General features: G+C 47.3%; 1 protein-coding gene across 2 annotated transcripts in view; it reads left to right on the plus strand.

The window, feature by feature from the left end:
* Positions 1–19,269, plus strand: part of KCNQ3 (potassium voltage-gated channel subfamily Q member 3) — a 226,151-nt gene that overhangs the window by 166,608 nt on the left and 40,274 nt on the right. For both annotated transcript variants that reach the window (XM_081070100.1, XM_081070099.1), the window contains exons 2-3: positions 17,141–17,231; positions 18,805–18,931. In XM_081070100.1, coding sequence (XP_080926226.1) covers positions 17,141–17,231; positions 18,805–18,931 — 218 coding nt within the window. The remainder of the gene's footprint in view (positions 1–17,140; positions 17,232–18,804; positions 18,932–19,269) is intronic.

The raw sequence follows: 19,269 nt of genomic DNA on the forward strand, positions 1-19,269 counted from the left end.
AAAGACATAACCTCAAGGGCATAGAGAACAGCGAAATGCAAAATAATTAGAGAGTGATGCGTTTTGAGCCTTTCTCACCTTTGTTTTTAATGTAATTTATTTTATTGTAAGTTTTTGTAATTTGTTTTTTAATACCGGCTGTGTTTAACTGTGGCCTGAAAATTTCCTGAGGGTTTACCAGTCGGCTCTCGGGAGTCCTAAGAACTGGCTCCAGCACACCACTGTTCTTTCCATTTGACTCCTGCGTGCTCTGGAGTAACACCCTCTCCCGCTCTCAGTCTTCCCTCTCTGTGCTGTCTAGAGGACTGTGAGCTAATAAACATTTCCTAAGATGCAAATAACCGAATGATAGAATCTATATTCTCCGTCCAAGAAGCTCCACAATCACTCTGTTTGCAATCCCTTGAGTGGCATTTTTCACTTTCTTGCGTGCATGTTAAGAGCTGTGTGTGTCCTTGTCCCTTCCACTGGGGTCTTTGCAATTAAAATCATGAACCCCAGATGTCAACAGGAGTTCCCTGTCCTTTGGGAGCCAAGTGGAATTGGTTCCAACCTGTTGGCACCACTGGTGGGAGCCTGCTCCTCACGGACCGGGCTGGAGCATGGACACGTTTGCCTGTTGTCCTTTAGCCGAGAAGTCCTGCACAGATACCATCCTGTGACGGGAGCAGCGCTTCCTCACTGATGCCTGTGACGTCCCAGAACTAGAACACGACCCGTTCCCCTGACGTCCCTCAGAATGTCATGTCCATAAGGCAGTTGGGCAAGGAGAAAACCTTCCTGAACTTCAGGGCTATGTTCAGGTTGTGTTATGTTATTGCTATTTTTGTTGTTGTCATCGTTTTACATTCCCATGTGGTTTGCCCTCTTTTCTCTTCTCCATTTTCCCTTTCTCTGGCCTCTACAACTCTTCCACGAAATGCAGCTCCTCTCCATGGACCATCAGAGGAGTTCATTATACAGAGAAATGGGGCTATTTATGGTTTTTTGCATATTCTCAGAATCATTACGTTTACTGAATTATGGACTCTCAGTTCCAAGTCTCCTCTTTATCTTATATCAGGTTCCCCCAAACCCAACTCTAAGGTACAGAATATAAACCAAGGGACAATTTCAGCAAAGTCCCATAGAGGGTAGCTTCAACCTTATCCCATAGCGAGCTCTTGGGTTACTCTTAGCATTTGGGTTACAGCTCAGAGCTGTCCTGACTCCAGACAGGAAGCAGAGCCTTCACCTAGCCCACCCCACCAATCAGTCATTGGCTGAGCTCCATCCCCTCTCGGCTGGCATTTCCTACCCTGTGCCCCTGCTCACCAATAAAACAGTTACAGCAGCCCAGGGGCTACTCCCTCCAAAGCAGAACAGGAGGTCAAGCTCATTGGAGGCAGAAGTTTGGGGAACAGTTAAAGATCCTTGGTTAGGGCACCTGGGCAGAGCACGAGCAGTGTCTGGTACAATCTTTCAGGGCAAAACAGATCTGCTCAAGGCTTTTGAATACCTGTCTTTCTTTTTTTTTCCTTAATCATCTTTACAAAGAGAAGAAATTAGGATAGTGATTTATTTCCCTCTGCTATGAATGATGGCACTGCCCCTTAGATACTATGTCTCTGTTGTTTGGGGGTGAGAGTGGGGATAGCCATGCCCCACCGACAATCCAAACTTACAGGGTGATATTTGGAACTGATCTTATGTTTCACGAGAATCTCAGTGCCTGTGAACCAGCAGAGGTGAAAAGCACTTGGAGCCTCTTGGCCTGGGCAAGGATTGACTGAGGGGGGTCAGCAAGTCCTCTGCCATTCATTCAACATCTATTCCCCGAGCACTGGCTGTGCCCCAGACACTGCCCCCAGGTGATCAAGAATGACACGTCCCATGTGTCATCCATCTAGGCCCAAGTCTCCTCACCTGTGGCATGGGGCAAATCACCCAGCCTGGTGGGTTTCTAGAGAAACGCAAACCAGAAAATGGCATGAAAGGGTTTTGTTGGCCCACATTTGACAGAGTCCATTTTGTTTTTCCAGGTAGAACATTCATCAAAACAAAAACTCTTTCAAATAAGGAAATAGTCTAAATCAGTGCTTCACAAATGGTGTGATTGCTTATGTGTGTGTGGAAGGAGGGAGTAAGGAGAGGGGAAGTGGGAGATGAAAGGGGGGGGCGAATAGGTATCATTCCCTCCCATAAAGCCACCGCCCGTTTCTCCTGTTATGGTTATTTGACTTCTGCATAAGGTTGTTCTTGAAGAAAGGATTCTGCTTCTAAAAGAAGGACTTAAAGCAGAGAGGGAAGAAAGGAGGGAGGGAGGGAGAAAAGGGAAAAAGAGAAAGAAGTATTAGCCTGGTTTATTTAAAATCTACTTCCGTTGCGGAGAAAAAAGTGTACCCACATATTTTCAGGAGCACATGTATTACATAAATCGTGGTCTTTGTATTAGTATTAGAGCTGGAAAGGATCTAAAGAAATTATCTAGTTCCTAGGAGGAAATTACAGTTCAGACAAGTAAAGTGGCTTGCCCTGGGCCACCAGGGTAGTTGAGGGCAGAGCCAGGACTAGAACTCAGGTCTCTGCCCCCAGTCCTGGGTCTTTTCACTACCCCTCCTGCGCACCTTGCTTTATCTTTATAGTGAAGACACGTGTACCTACGTACAAGGCACTAGCCAGACTCCTTAGTTCTGAGTCATTCTGCGTATTTTCCTACTCTGTGTCTGGTTTTCTTTTTTTTTTTTTCCCTTGCCCTCTTTTCAAGGAGAGAACTTAGCGTCCTCATCTCTAAAGACAAAGAGGAAAAAAATCCCGTTTGAAATGCTTTCCTCATGACACATTTCCCATGCAGCCCCATACTTCAGCATCCAAGAAACGTTGATCACTCTGTTCCCATTAGAGCCCCATGAGGTCATGGGGACCTTGATAAATGGATCTGGGGTCTTCATTACTGTGGTGAGGATGGTTTTCAAACCAGAGCTTGCAATGGCCTCCCACATCAGTGGCTGGCCTTCAGATGGGTCTACTCGGAAAGCTCTCTCCACGTCCTCTGAGCCTGAGGCCTGTGTCTGAGTAAGGCAAGACCAAGGACAAGCCCTACTACCATCTCAGGGTGAAGGGGATGGATAATATGCGCCTGGCAGGAGCTGAGTATGACTGGTGTTGGTTTGAGCCCTGATCCTGGTGCATCACCAGCAGCTGCTCTCAGAGAGAGGAAGATGGAAAGGCCAGTCCTGCCAAACTGGCAAACTAGCGGTGGCTTGTCAGCCCGTCTTTCTGGGAGATGGACTGGGGCGTAGGGGGTGGGGGGGCAGGGAGGGGCAGAAGGGAGTGGGAAACCTAAGCCAGAATCCTTCTTCCCCTGGGCAGGGGTTGTGTAGGAGGAAGGGGGAAGTCATGGGAAGGTGTGGAGGGGAGTGGCTCCTTCATCGGTGGAGACCACGGAGCCCCTGGGAAGACCATCAGACGTTCACATGGGAAAGCTGGAAGGGACAGTTAATGGTCCCGCAGCAGCACTGAGTTTCCAAAATGGCGGCAACGGCTAGAGAGCCGGGCTGGGTCTAAGGAGATGAAATTGGACCAAGGTTCACGCGAGGGCCTGTGCGTAGGCCCAGCCAGAAGGCGGCTACACAAGCACTGATACGTTATTTCATGATACATGTGAGAAGCAGGCTGTGTTTCAGGTGCCATCACTTCACTTTGAAAAGTCAGCAGTGCCATGTACGTGCCCCCATGGGGCCCGGTGACTTCAGAGGTTGTGCGAGCAGGCCACCGCTGTCTGCAGCACTAGGCAGTTCGGCGGTGGCTGCCTGTGGGGCTGAGTATGGACAGGAGCAGGCCAGGACGGGCTCACCTGGAGGGCGTTACCCCAGGTAGTTCGTACCTAGGTAGGAAAGGCCAGCATCACAGCCCAGGGGGATGGGTGGTGACATCCATGGAGACGAGCAGAGTGAGGAGAGGAGGAGTTGTTTCCAGGAGGAGCACGTGGTCTGCAGCCTGAAGACGAAAGCCTGAGAAGGTATCCAGCGTGAGTCTTCACACAAGAAGAGTCTTCTTCTACAAGGGACCTTGCCTGGACATACAGATGGGGGGCCTTTCACGTTACGTAAGAGCACCCCTGTGTGTAGATCCAAGGGCCACTTAGTACGTGTACAAGGAGAGTAGAACATGTCCAAAAGAGAATGATCTGGATGGCAAAGACACTTAAGGTCTGTCCTAGGAGGCCGGGTTTAAGAACATGATTGTGAAAGAGAGATTTATGGGGCCTGGTGGGAGAGTCAAGAGAGCATGCGTACACCGCTGTAGCACATTGCCCAGCGCATAGTAGGTCTTCAGCTCAGGTTCATTCCATCACTCTCCCTTCTGGAGACTAGAACAAGTTTGTGACTTATTTGCTTCGGGTTCTAGGGGGAGCATTCTGGGCTTCAGGCTGTTGGAGAGAAGGTGGACAGGACAGAGTATGGCTCAGAACAGGCCTTCAATTGTGGGGTTCAATTATGGGGGAATGGTGATGAGCAGGAGGAGTCAGGCCCTTCCTTGGGAACCATTTACCTGTGTGGGCACAGAGATGGGCCCCTGTGGGTGTTTTGGCTGTTAGACACACTGGGAGTAAATCTGTCAGGCCCCATTCTTTTTGAGGGTGATAGGCAGTGGGGTTTCACATTCATTGACCCTGTCTGTCTCACTCATCAGTCACTCTCTGACCTCTCTGTGAAGTGTCCTCCTCATTCTCTGACCTCTCACCACCCCTCTCTGCTTTTTCTTTTTCCAGTCCAGCAGCATTTGTCAGAGCACTTGGAGAAGATGGCTGGTGCCATCTTCCAAAATGGTTAGACCCATTTTGCAACTGAGGAAACTGAGACTCAGAGTCAACTTGCCCAAGACCTCCCAGGTAGTTGGTGGCAAAGACTTAATCTGATTTCCCAACCCTAGTATTTCCTTCCTCCCCGATCCCTCTTTTCCTACATATTAAAACACATGCAACCTGTGCCTCACTTTCTCAGCCCTTTCCCCCCAGATAAATCTGGTGCCTCAATTCACTAAGTTTGATACTGGTCCTAGGAGTGGGGACAATAGAGCCAGGGGAGCCCAAGCTTGAGGTAACTCCTAATACCCGTGGCCAGTGAATGATCTTGCATTTTTCCCGAGTGACTGACTTTAGAAGTAGGTGGGAGGAAAGGGGTCTCTGAGCCCCAGGATTCTGTGCATTTTTGGAATTGTAACTAAGAGCCGATAAGCCCTGTGAGCTGAGTAAGTTGCTCTTGACCATCTCTGCCACGTCCACCTAAACGCTGGGTGCTCTCTACTGAAGTCATTGGTTTCTTTCTGAGGCCAAGTATCTTGGGAACAGAACTGAGTCTTGGGTCCTCTGTACCTTGACGAAGGGCTCTCAGTACAGAGTAATTGCTCAGTGAATGTGTATTGGATGAAGGATGGAGTGAGTGACTATAAAATTCCAGGAGCATTTAAAGATAAACATGCAGCATAGGAAGGCTAGGAAATTGCGAAGAACAATCAGCCGTGATGGCTATTGTGTCGACAAGAGCAGCTGGGCAAACAGATGTGTCTCCATCATGCTAGTGCTAGCGTGAGGCACACACTCTTTTCTTTTTTTTTTTAAATCTCTCATTTTTGAAACTTGAAGCCACTAAATGTTTCCATTCTAATGAGATTTCCAAAAGGAGAGAAAAAGAAAAAATCTGAATAATTGGGGTTTGTGTCATGCTGGGGGGAAAACAGGCATGAAACCCAGATCTTACTTTGTGTCGGTGTTTGGTCCTCAAAAGGAAAATACAAGATGTTTACACCTTTTGATTTGGGTCTGAGAAGACTAATTTTTATATCTGAATGTGAAAAGTCTCCAGGGCATGCTAAGAAAAGTAAGTAATACACCAATTATACACTGGCGGTTTTGCCACTGTCTTCAGCCTAAAGGCGGCTGAAAAGGCTGCTCTCTGATTTGGCCACTACGTGGGTGGAGAAAGTGAATGCCCCTTGGGGCCATTTCACAGCTGCTGGGAAGACTTGCTCCCTTTTTCTCCTAGGAGCTCTGTGCCTCCTGGTGGTCCCATAAAAAGTACCTTAGTCTTTTGGTGCAAAGCTTTATTCCCTTTTAAAATGCAAACCCCAGGGGCCATTTTATTCCTATTAATTAAACTAGCAAGTCAATTAGCAAATGTTAATTGCCAATACTGGTGAAATTGGGTGACAATGGGGTCCTCCTATATTCCTGGGGACAGGTTCAAGTTCTATAACCCTTTAGAACCGTAGTCTGGCAGAATGTATCAAGAATCCATCCATATAGTTAAAGCCCAGCTATTCTAGAGATTTATTATAGGGAGTTAATCGTAAACAAGGAAAAATTATATGCAGACAGATATTTACCGTACAACATGATTTGCAATAACAGAACTGGAAGCCACCTAAACCTAGATATCCAGCCACAAGAGAATGGCTGTCTATATTTCAGTGCACTGATGCCACAGAACGCTCATCTTTCATTAAACGTGATTGTTTTTGAATATTTTACAGCGAAGTGGGAGAACATTTATGCTTTAATAAGAAAATGTAGGACATAATGTCGTGACAAAGAAAATATGTAACAATTTTATGTCCTGTGTCCTTGTGCTGGAAAGGAGGCAGGGGAAAAATGGAAGTAGTTGATTCATTAGGTTTCAAATTAAATATGATGGTTCTTTTATTTTGGCTGCCATTGTCTGCTTTAGAATGTCTTTTTATGTGAATTGGGTCTTTTAAACCAAGAGGACTGAACATGCATAGGATCGAGAAATCTGTCGGCGTGCAACGTGACCAGGAACCAGTGTGAAGCTGGAACCCCTTGGACCTGCAGTGAGACTTGCAGAAGAAAAGGCGGCCAGGGCAGCAGTAGAGGGCAGGAAGAGCATGGGAGCACAGGTGACTTGGGGTGGAAGGAAAGGGATACCTGTGTCCAGACTCTAGACTCTGGACAACAAGCCCCAAGTCCTTACAGGAGATCTTGGTGCCTCGGTGGGAGAGACAGGTGGCACACGGGAGAGAAAATGTGCCTCTCTCCTTCTGGAAGGTGGGTGGGGTCATGGGGGACCATGCAGCCTCCTCACGATTCTTCATCACCTTCCCACCATCCACCTTCACAGGCCAAAGTCCCTCTCCACGCAGGCCTAGGGAAAGCGGCTGCGGAGCCTCTGCTGGACTTTCCCATCCCTCTGGAGGAGAGAGAGGTGACCCTCCACCTGGCGACCTCTGTAAATACAGCCACTTAGACAGATTCTGCTCTGGCCTTACTGGAAACAGGTGCTGTGCCCAGTTCCTGCAGCCACAGCGATATTACCAGGGACCCCAATGGAACACCCCCCACCTACCAGAGTGTGTATCGGGGGGCTTGGCAACCTTTGCTGCCCATCCAGGGCAGTCTCGCAAAGTGGACCGTGGAATTACCAATGCACAAAGAAGGAGGCTGAGGGAAACGAAATCACTTCATCTGAGTCACAGACATGTGAACAGGAGGGGCTGAGGGTCAGACACAGTGTCTGATTCGGAAGTGCGTGCTCTTTGCACGACTGTGCACTGCCTCTCGTTTAGTGCTTTGTACACAGTAGGTGCTTCAAAATGTGCATATGAGAATTGTGCACCAAATTCTGATTTGGGGTGTGGGAAGGTTTTTCTCACAGGACCAAACAATTCTCTGACACCAACTGGGTGTCCTACAATATAACTCAGTTCCGCTGTCTGCCTGGAGAGAGCATCAGATTCCACAGGTTAGGGGCTCCGTCCCACAAGACTGCCCCGCCAGCTCCACTTCAGACACCCGTGGAATGTCCAGATTGTCACCTGGGCTGCTGACCAATGGACTGTGGAGGTTCCAGCAACCCCCTCCTTTGGTTCCATTCATTTGCTAGAACGGCTCACCGAGAAATGTGTGACTTACTAGATCACAAGTTTATTATAACAGAATATAACTCAGAAACAGCCAAATGGAAGCGATGTACATGGCATGGGGTTGGGAAAGGGCATGGAGCTTCTGTGTCCCCCCAGGTACCACTCTCCCCACATTCCCAGGTGGTCACCAACCTGGAAGCTCTCTGAACCCCATCCTTTTGGGTTTTTATGGGGGCTTCATTATAGAGGCATGATTGATTAAATCATTGGCCATTGTTGCTTGGACTCTATATCCAGCCTCTCTTGTCTTCCTCAAAGGTGGTGGGGGGAGGCAACGGGGGTGGGGCTGGAAGTTCCAACCCTCTAATTACATGGTTGGTTCTCCTGGCAACCAGCCCCCATCCACCTGATGCTTTCCAAAAGCCACCTCATTACCATAACAAAAGACACCTTTATTACTCTCCTCTGTTATAAAATTCCAAGGGTTTTAGGAGCGCCATGCCAGAAACCGGGAAAAAGATCACATGTATATTTCTTATTATAAATCACGGTATCACTGCATAGTAGGTGCTGTGCAAGTGTTTGTTAAATGAAACGCCCTCTTGAAGTTCATTTCAGTGCAGAGTGGGTGTCCCTGGAAGAATGGATTCCGACCTCAACAATACCACCCCTGGTGTGAAACAAGGAATATTTTGTTTACAAAGCTGACTGGACTTTCCCCGTTGAGGCTTATTGATTTTCAATGATGCCTTTGTTTTTCCTATATTATCATGCAGACTTCTGCAGCAAAGGCAAGTAAGCACCTGCTGTGTCTCTCTTCTGGTTTTTTCAAGGTTTACTTCCTATCTCTTTTGATGATGAGCAGGACTCCTCCACCCCATCGAGCTCTCGAATACAATGCATCCTGTGCCAAAGCCTTGCAAGTATGAAAAAGTCCATAAAAATGGCCCTGGTGAGAGTGAGCTGAGTGAAGATGTCGCTTTGTATTTTGCCCAGCCTTCCAGGACCAGCTTTCCTAGTTGGGTGTAAAAGAAACACCTTCATGCTTTTCCCCGGGAGTGTACTGTGCACATGGGAAAGTTCGGTGAGGTGATACAACCCTGTCAACCTTGTCAGTGGTTGAAATTTCATAAATGGTGGGAGTGTGCACTCCTGGCATCGGGAATGGTGGGAAGGGGGTTGAAAGTCCCTCTCTCTGATTGATGCTCAAGCCTCTCCTGCACTGGGATAGCAGCCCCTGCTATGTGTCTACAGTGGCGTCCTGTTAGCCTTATTTTATAAAGAGGGAGACTGGGGTTTCCAGGAGCAAGACAGTGTGATCAAGTGTACATGGCTAGAAATATGATCCAGAATTCCAACCCAGATGTGCCTACCTCTGAAGACCCTTCTCTTTCTAAAAACCCAAGTTGCCCAGGGGATGCTGGGCTCTGTGTGTGTGGAGGTGGGGTGATGATGGGTCAGAAGGAGAAGGATGAGAGAGGAAATGGGGAGCCAAACAAAAGCCTTCCTGTAGAGTTGACGCAAGGGGTTAGGGAGCCAGAGAGGGTAGGCAGTGACAGAAATGAGGCTGGGGAAATGTTGCTCTGGACTTTCCAGGATAGAGTGGAAGGCTGTAGGAGACCATCAGGAGGCCACTGGAGCAAGCCAAGAGAAGGACACAGCTTGACTAGGGCGTCAGTATAGAGACAGAGAGAGGTAGACCAGATGTATGGTATTATTTCAGGGGAAGGATGGAACTCGTTTGCTGAAGGACTAGGTATGCCTGGACCGGAACGGGGCACAGCTGTGGTGGGGGATGGGAGGAATCAGAAGGGCTGTCTGCATTCTGGCTGCGGAGCGGGGTGGGCACCTGACGAGCTTTATCTCATTGGGTCCTCATCACAAGTCTGTGGGCAGCCCTTTGCATCTTGGTTTCAAAACTCTTTTAGTGGAAGAGCTGAAGTTCAGAAAGATGGAGTATCTTCCTGGAAGTCATATAGCTCACAAGAAGGAGAATCCACATTCAAACCCAGGTCCTTATAAGTCGGGGAGCCTGTGAGGGTCAATCCAGGAAAGAAGGAAAACCTGTAGCTCTGAGGAGCATGTTGGGGATTCCCAGCTCCCAGCGTGTGGCTCTCATCCATCTGCTGGCTTCAGGGAGCCTAGGGAAGTTTAGTTCCAGGAAAATAGGGGCGCTTTCGTTCCTGTGAAATGAAAGATATGAAATGTGTGGCGATTTAAACTGGGAGCTATAACAGCTCCGATAAAAATAGAAAGCTGGGGCCAAATAAACTGTGGTCCCCAACTTTCATGCGTGTGCCCTGCTAGTGCTGGGGACCTAGGATCTGCCTCCAGCCGCCCAATACGCCCAGAGTCCTGTCCTAACACCTCATCTCATTAAAGCGTTCGTCCTAAAAGACCTGGTCAGAAGGCAGCTTTACCTTCCTCTGTTTCATCAGTGCTAAATGCATAGTTTTCCCTTTTTAACATCTCTAAAATGAGAATGAATGTGACATACAATCAATGACTATAATAATTTAATTGGCAGTTTCCCGTTCTTAGTTTATACAGTGATAATGTCTGACAATGGAGTTGAGAGATAATAAAATAGTATAGCATTTCTTGGGAGAGTTACTCAAAGATGATATGTGTTGTATGAATTCCAAATGTATTGTAATAATGACAGCTGCTTCCAGTTATTAAGAAGTTACAAATTTCCCAGGCACTGTGTTACATAGAATAATAAAAAGTAAGTCATGTTAATAATAATGTTAACATTTATCAAGCCTTAGCCTAAGCATTTTATTATCCCCATTTTATAGATGGAGAAACTTAGACACACATAGTCCTCACAACAGTTCTGTGAAGTTGAATAATTATCCCCACAGTGGATGCAAGGGATTGGAGGATCAGAGAGGTTAAGTTACTGACCCAAAGCCACACAGCAGTAAATAGTGTAGTCAAAGTTTAACTTATTCCACGTCCGATTCCCAAATTTATGCTCCCAATTATAAATATTTTGTAACTGGTTATGTATAGCGGCAGATTTGGAAGGAAAGTACCAAGTACTGAGTGCCTACTGCCCACCTGTAAGCATTTTATATCTCTTATCTCATTGAATCCTCTTAGGAGGTAGGCATTCATTCCCATTCTACAGATGAGGAATCAGAAGCCCAGTGATGAGGCTGGACTTGAGACCCTCATGTGTCTGGTCCCAGGGCCCTGGCTGTTCCCGGATAGGAGGTCCCCTTGACCCTTGGTCAGGTCATGGACCAGTTTTTCTCACAGCTTAAAGTAACCCAGTACCATCCACAGATATGCTCCTGGGGCAGCAACAGTGAGTTCAAACTTGTTGACTTGTTTAAAAACCATCAACGAGAAGAAATGCATGGTAACATACCATGAAACTTAAATAGATGTTTCCAGAGGCATATTTACTGTGAAAATAAAAAAGCTTCAACTGCGGGCCCTATACTAATTTTCATGCATATTTTGTATTTTCCCTAATTTTTTATTTCTTTTCCTCCATAAGCATTGCTGTGCCCCTATTTTATTCCTTTTTTGTGTGTTAAATATTCTGGAATCCAACACAACGTAGGTGTTTTTGAGATGAAGTCCCTTTTAAGTTTTAAATATTTTTTTTTCTTGTACTATATTGGACATGTAACACGTCTTCAGTGATGCTGATTGAGTTAAATTGCCCTTGGCTATTCGTTGAGGTCAGGAGTTCGGATACTTTTTCTTAAAGAGCCGGTTGTAAGTATTTTAGGCTCCTGGGCCAGATGGTTTCTGTTGCAGCTACTCTACCCAGGCCACAAAAGCAGCCCCAGGTGACATATAAACAAAGGAGTGTAGCTGTGGTATAAGAAAATGTACTTACAGAGACAGGCAGCTGGCTGGTTGGCCCTCAGGCCGCAGTTTGCTAACTCCTGGTTTAGACGGTCAAAACCTGCATCTCCAGTACACGCCTGTGTATCTATAAACTGATACGGACAGGACGTAAAGATAAAGATAAAGATAAAGATTTGTGTGTGCTGATTTATCAGAATGATTTTCTTGCTAATTTCAAGAACCTGGAGTTTTTAAACACAAAGGGCCACTGTACCATTGAGGGCGTTTTTGGTTTTTTTTTTGGTACTCTCTTCTGTGAGCATAAGGTGAGAAGGAAAGAGATAAGAAACTAGCATCTAATGAATGCCTACTATGTGCCAGAATTCTGGCAGTTTACACACTTGTTTCTCTTTTAATCCACATGACTGTCCCATGAGGTAGGTTTAGAGGGTCCCTTTTATTCCACAGACTTTCCACTTAAGGGGAATCTGCTGAAAAGGGGAACCAAAACTTCATACCAAGCAGTGAAGAAAAATATCTTAATACAGGGGTGTCCAAACCTTTTTCAACGTTTTTCACCAAGGGCCATAGGCGTTAAAATACACAAACAGCCGGGCCACTCGCTCGAGGTGAAGTACGTATTGCCTCACCTGGTTTATTTAAGGAAACTAAATATATTTTTGGAATTTGCTGCGGGCCGATTAAAAATGGATTGCGGGCTACAGTTGGCCCGTGGGCCGCAGTTTGGACACCCCTGCCTTAATAGTACTTTATCACAAAGAAAGTAATGAAAATACAAATATGTGTTTATTGTACCTCATAGTCAACAAAATTTAAGTTAAAATTGCAACTATGCTCTAATGGTTGGAATGAACAAAGACTGAATCAAGTGTTAATTTGGGGGTATAGTTTCCATGCCAAAATTATATGATAATACAATATGACTTCACGTTTTATTTTCTCAACATCTTGGGGAAGGATGGTATGAGACTTTTAATCCTTTGCAGTATTAATTGATTTGTCTTTAATTGTTCTGATAAGATTGTCGCTTGTTAATGGTTTGCTGTATTTAGAACAGCTGTCCGTCATCATACCCATCAACTTCATGAAATCCTGAATCTATTGTAAGCTTTGCCTTTTGACTTCGCAAACGGTTCCCGTTGTGCTGTTGGATACTCTAACGATGGGAAGGCAGAAACTGACCTGTAAAACTGTGCATGCTGAGGATACAGGCTGCTGTCACACCATCAAGGACGTTTTCATGGACACCTTGCTGGAGAAGTGATCTTTGGTTATGAGGATTTTTGCTGCTCTGTGCAATCTCTTAGTCACAAAACTGGGATAAAGAATAAGATAGCAACAACCCCCTTGATTTGTCACTCCTGTATGGTAGATGAGAAGTTAAGGTTCAGAAAAATAAACCTTAGGTCATCTGGTTTCCAGGTGGTGAGCCAAGATTCAGATCCTGGCTAACTAGTATTAGTTATTTATTACTGCATTAACAAACTACTACAAACTTAGCAGCTTAACATAACTTGCATTCATTATCTCAGTTTCTGTGTGTCAGGAATCCAGGCACAGCTCACCGGGGTCTCGTGCACAGGGTTTCACACAGAGGCTACAAGGAAGGTGTCAGCCAGGGCTGTGGTCTCATCTGAAGGCACGAGTGAGGAAGGATCCTTCTCCAGGCTCCCTTTTGTGGTTGTTGGGAGAATTCAGTTCCTTGAGGGCTGTTGGACTGAATCTCGGTTCCTTGCTCGCTCTTGGATGAAGGCCACGTTTGGTTCCATACCTCACAGTGTGGCTCTCAGGAGTAAAAGAGAGAACCGTGTGCAAAAGATGTTATGAGGCAAATGCTGGGGTTTTCCCCGTCCTCTTTGTCTCGCCGTGTGAACCTGTGAGGGCATATTTGGCTGGGAAGCCTGGTCTCACATTTCCAGTGGGCCCAGCTCTAAAGGGAGGCTAGGCTAGGGGAGATGAGGGTGGTGGGGAATTCCAGGTGCCACTGCGGATTCTCTCTCACTGTCACCCGTGCAAAGCCCCTGCACCTTCTTGGCTGCTGCCCTACACAGGTTAAGTGTCGGAGGGTCCTGGACAGGACGCACTGGTTTGTCCTGGCCCTCTGGACCTTACACTTAAGACACCAAATGTAGCTACAGAGCGGCTGCTCCTGCGTTGGTTACCTTTCACCCTCTGCTCCCCTGGCTTGAGTGGAAGATGGCAAAGGAGGAGGGTGGAAACATGAAGGAGAAGTATCTGGTTGGAGGGCAGGTCTGAGGCCCTTGACTCTGGTCTCATTTGCAAAGACAGCCGGGACAGTGCAGATAGGATAGCTCTTGGCTGTCCCCAAGACTTTCACCATGAACCCTGGCTCATACCTGCAGAAGGGAGGGAGAGGTACTACTTGGTGGGAACAGAGGAAGTTGTGGGAGGAAGAGGGAGAAAGGAAGAGTGGAGGGAAGGAGAGAGTGAAAAGGAGAGAAAAACGAAGTCAGGGAAGGCGGGACAGTGAAAGGAAAGTGGGATGAAGGAAACTGCCACCGAGCAGGAAACCGACGTGACAGGAGAAGGAAAATAATAATTGCTCTGGCATAGAGAGCAAGGTAGCCAAAACCGGGAGAAGGGAAAACGGTGTTCAGCCACCCATATCTGGCTGCCATCCTTGACACTGTCTGAAACCAAATTCATGTTTTAAGTATACATTGAAATGTGCGAGAGACCAAAGAGCATTTCCCCTTCTTAGGTAAAGGAACTTCCTTAATGATGTTAGCTTTATAAATGAATAATTGTTCTCAAATCTCAGAAAGTAAATTCCTGAGGTTGCCTGTGCTTGTAATTCTTTGATGGGTTTGCAAATGCGGGGCTCCGCTGTGCATTTGCTGCCCCCTGCTGGCTACAGGCTGGTTCTGCATGCTCCCCACAGGTGGGCTCTAGGCTCACCCTGCATTTAGGTGATTGGTTAAACCTGCATCATTCCCTCTCCTGGCTCTAGAATCACAGGTTATTAGAGCTGGAAGGGATTGAGCTCTCCGGCCGCAACCTCTCCCTTAAGCTTCAGACTTGAATTTCGCGCCGCCTCTGGCTGTGTCCACTTGGACCTCAGACTCAGCAGGTCCACAGACAGCATAGTTTGTCTCTGTAGTCTGCTGGTTCTGTGCACATCCTCCAATGCGTGTGACCAGCGCGTTGTCCACCCTGTCACCCACCCTGAGATGCTGCGGAAGCTCTGTTGTTCAGCCTCTGCATCCCGTTAGTTACAAATCCTGCTGAGGTCACCAGGAAGACTCTCTCGTGGGGTCCCGGTCATCTTTCCAGTTCAGCCCTCATCCTTTCTCCTCAGCCCATGACAGCAGCTTCCCAGCCTGTCAGAGGGCAGTCTTTGTCAATATAGATATGGCTATAGAGAGAGTCTTCTTCCCCTGGCCTACAAAGCGCTTCATATGCTACTCGGGCCTGTCTCTCCAGGCTCACCTTATATCCTTTGCTTTTTATTCCAGCAACAGGGCCATTGCTCATCTCTTCGATTGTTGTTATTTATTCTATAAACACTTGTGGCTACTTATTCAAGTCCAGGTTTTGAGATAATCACTGGGGCACAGAGAGAAACAAGACAGGCTCTGCCCTCAAGGAATGGAGTCTCACAGACCAAACACAAGGGCAGCCCAGTGTTGGAATCTGATGAATGGGGTCGGGGGAGCGGGGAGTTATCCCGCTCTGTAAAAACTGGATGCACGTGGCACAGATTCCCATGCCACACTGCACTCGTTTTCCATGACTGCATAACAAATTACCACTGACTCAGTGGCTTATAAAAATACGCGTTTATTGTCTCACAGTTTCTGTGGGTTGGGAGTCTGGGCACAACTTACCTGAGACCTCTGTTCGGGGTCCCACAATGCAGCAGTCGAGGTGTGGGCCGGGCTGTGTTCCTTTCTGGAGCTTGGCAGTTCTCCTTCAAGTTCACACGATGGTTGTAGGGTTGAGGTCTCACTTACATGCTGGCTGTGAGCTGGGGGCTGCTTCCAGGTTCCAGAAGCCACTAGAGTTTCTTGCCTTGTGGCTTTCATAGACCCTTCACAACAGAGCCGTTCGCTCCAAGGCCAGCAGGAAAATCTCTCCCTCCTTAGGGCATGCCCACCATACACACGCCTTGTAGAATCTTCCCAAGATTTACGTATTCCAACTACAGAGCGTAGGTAGAGTTTCAGAGCCTGGCTCCAGTTTTCACTGAATCAGTTCAGCAATGGGACGCCGAACTATTCTCCCTCCCCACACATTGCCCCAGCCATGGGCTTCAGCTCCATGGTCAATGCCAACTAAAGACAAAGCCACTTATATAAGGCTGTGGTTGATGATTTGCATTGTAGGACCACACACTTAACATTTCAGACCCAGCTTATTCACTGTTGTCCAGTTGTGTGTGCCCAATGCCTGCCACATAAATATTGGATAAATAAATGGATGGATGGATGAATGAACAAGTAGGTACTCACACAAGCAAGCCAAAAAAGCAGGGATTAGAACCTAGTAGGTCAAAGAGCCAGGTTACATAGAGTAGGAGAGCTTGGGTATATGGTACCAAGCCTCACCCATGAACCCTGGCTTATAAATTCCCTCTTAGGCACCCAGGGAACCTGATGCTGACCACTGAACCACACACACTCTGCCAAGAGAGAAGGAGAACCATGTTTCTTTATTGAAACAATACAGCATGCTCACAAATACACACACACACACACTCCCCCCACCAAGATTATAAAGGTAACAGTCTCAAAGGATCGTTTGCAGTTTGCTCCTGCCCGAGGCAGGGGCACGGACCAGCTGACCCCTCTGTGACTTTCCAAGAACTGGCATTCAGCATGGTGGTTTCTCTTCTTTCTAGCGTGAAGAATGCTTTGTAATTTCAAAAACAATTCTGAAGATCCCCAATTGAAAGAGGTTGTTTCCTTGAGGAACTGTTGGCTGTAAAAAAAAATATATATATATATATCTAAGACATGGTGCTAGAGGCCTTTGCTGAATTTATTAATCTTTGGAACGAGTTTGTGTTTTCTTTACACTGAGAACATTTTCATATATTTGAAAATCACCGTCCTATATGTGCAGGGCACGTTATTAATGTATTCACATTCCTGTTGATGTCCTAAAGCTTGTGACAACTTCTGAGCGTCTGCAGTCCCCAGGGTTGGGACCAAATGATCTAGTTTGAATTCTAACTGAATCTACTAACTAGCTGCTAAAGCAGAAGTATGCACAGTGCCTAACCTCTCTCCGCCTTGTTTTCTTTAACTGGGTTATTATTAACCCCTACCTGCCTTACAGGTTTGTTATCAGGTTAAATGGGCTAAGACAGTGCTTGCCCATGTCTGATGGAGGTTGTAGCTTCATCCCTCTGTCGCCTTTCCCTGTCTAGCCTTGGAGCAAGCCAGGACTCGACTCTTCCTTAGTCTCCTTCTTTCTTCCCCTCTAGGTTCCTGATCGTCCTGGGGTGCTTAATTCTGGCCGTCCTGACCACGTTCAAGGAGTACGAAACTGTTTCGGGAGACTGGCTGCTGTTACTGGTAAGATGGTGCTACATTTCTGGGCAGTCGCCTCTGGTTGGACTTTCACGGCCAAGGTCAGGAGTCTGCCTTTAGGTGTGGTTCTGCCCAACTGGTTTTGGCTTCCTGGAGTCTCTGACCAAGTCTAGGCCTACGAGAAAGCAATGTCTGGATCAACTGGTCAGGTCTTCCCTGGACACATTGTTATTCCACTGTTATTTCAGATTAGAGAGAGACGTAAACCAAGTCAGAGCAAACACCAGTACATGTTCATGATAAAATACACCTTCCCGATCCTCTGAACGTTAACAAAGGCAGGTTCCATTCTAAAACCTTTTCTCCCTGAACCCTGAGGATCTCTTAATTCGTTCAAGGCCAGGTACACAATCCCATTTCTACATAAAACTCTTAATTCTTCCTTCCCAGGGCCTCTGCTTGTTTTCACTCCATTCTCCCTCCAGTGGTGCGGTAGAGAAAGAGTGGGGCTACCTAGCATTCTTGGGAAAGTTACCTAACACCCCTGGCTCTTGGTTTCCTCACATTTTCTAAAATATGTGAAAAATGTAAAGTGACTAAAATACGTGAAAAATGTAAAGTGAGGAGCGAATGCTGATGGGCTGGGTTCAGCCTCTTCTGCGCCAGGCAGCGAGGGGGCCCCCAGGAAGGGCTGGTTCCTTCTGCAGCCCGGACAGCACTGGCCACTGGCCCTTGGAGTGACGCACCCTTGCTGCAATAGCAGTTAGCCTACCTTTTTAGGGTGCGGTCCAGCCCTTCACACAGCAAAGGGGTGCCAGCCCGCCAGTTAGGTTTCACAAAAGAACAGCATCTTTGCCTCACACTGACGTGCCATCCTTGGTGCCAGAATCAGCAAGTGCCTTCTAAGGCCAAGAGTGTATAATCTATCTGCCCTGACCCTGAGCTGAGACCTGAGCAGGTGTGTCCTGGAAAGACATGCAGTTCTAGGAACCACGTTTCCAGGATCGCTGTGGACTCTCCCGGAGTCCCGGGGAGACCACCAAAGAGAGAGGGAGACAGAGGTGTCAGTGTCTGACCAATCAGGAGGCACAGGAAGGAAGCAGCGGCCCCAGTGTCCCAGGAGGCAGCATGGTGCTTACGAGGAAGACGTGGGCACTGAGCCTGAGTCCCAACCTGGGATTCTTTCTTTGCCACTTGGTAGCCTTGAGAAATTTGTTTAACCATGCCTTGCCTCGGTTTCTCAAAACAAAATGAAGATAATATCATGAAACCCTCTATCCGGGTGGTACCTTGGCTCTTGGGCCCAACTGCATTTCTTAGGAGTTTTTAGTACATGAAAGGGATTCCCTTTTTTTTTTTTTAAATGATCCTTTGGAACAGAAACACAGAGAAAAAGAACAAGTAATCACTTTGCAAGGCTTCACGTTCAGGACACTTAGTGCATCAGAATGAAGACGGGAGCCGTCCGACCTAAGTGGAGATATCTACCTGTTCTCTCCCCTCGACGCCCAGAAGAACGACAGAATTCCAGTTCTTCCAAACTGCAGAACAGAAACCGCTGGTTCCGGACAACTGGGCCCCAGTTAATCAGTGTTTCTCCATATGTTCTTTAATGCAGGAAACATTTGCTATTTTCATCTTTGGAGCCGAGTTTGCTTTGAGGGTCTGGGCTGCCGGATGTTGCTGCCGCTACAAAGGCTGGCGGGGACGGCTGAAGTTTGCCAGGAAGCCGCTCTGCATGCTGGGTAAGCCCTGTCCCCGAGTCCAGGAAGGCCTGTGTCCCCTTCTTTTGGTGCGTTAAAATTTCGGCGGGAATTTTAAGCTGATACTATTCTTCTGGGACCTCATGGGCCCCTACAGAGGCCAGCCCCGCCTGTCCCCCTCCCTCTGTGAGGAAGAACAGTTTTGCCTCTTCTCTCCCTTCTGTGCCTTCTCATCATGGTTCCACAGAGCCGTGAGTCTTAAGGGGCACCGGGTCACTCTGGCATTTGGACTGTGAAGGAGCCAGCTCGTTGCAGGATATTGAGCGTCTCGGGTCACTAGAGTAGTAGCACGCCAGTCATTGTGACAAGCCAAATCGCCC

The sequence above is a fragment of the Rhinolophus hipposideros genome (genome assembly GCF_964194185.1).
Source record: "Rhinolophus hipposideros genome assembly, chromosome: 13".
NCBI lineage: Eukaryota > Metazoa > Chordata > Mammalia > Chiroptera > Rhinolophidae > Rhinolophus > Rhinolophus hipposideros.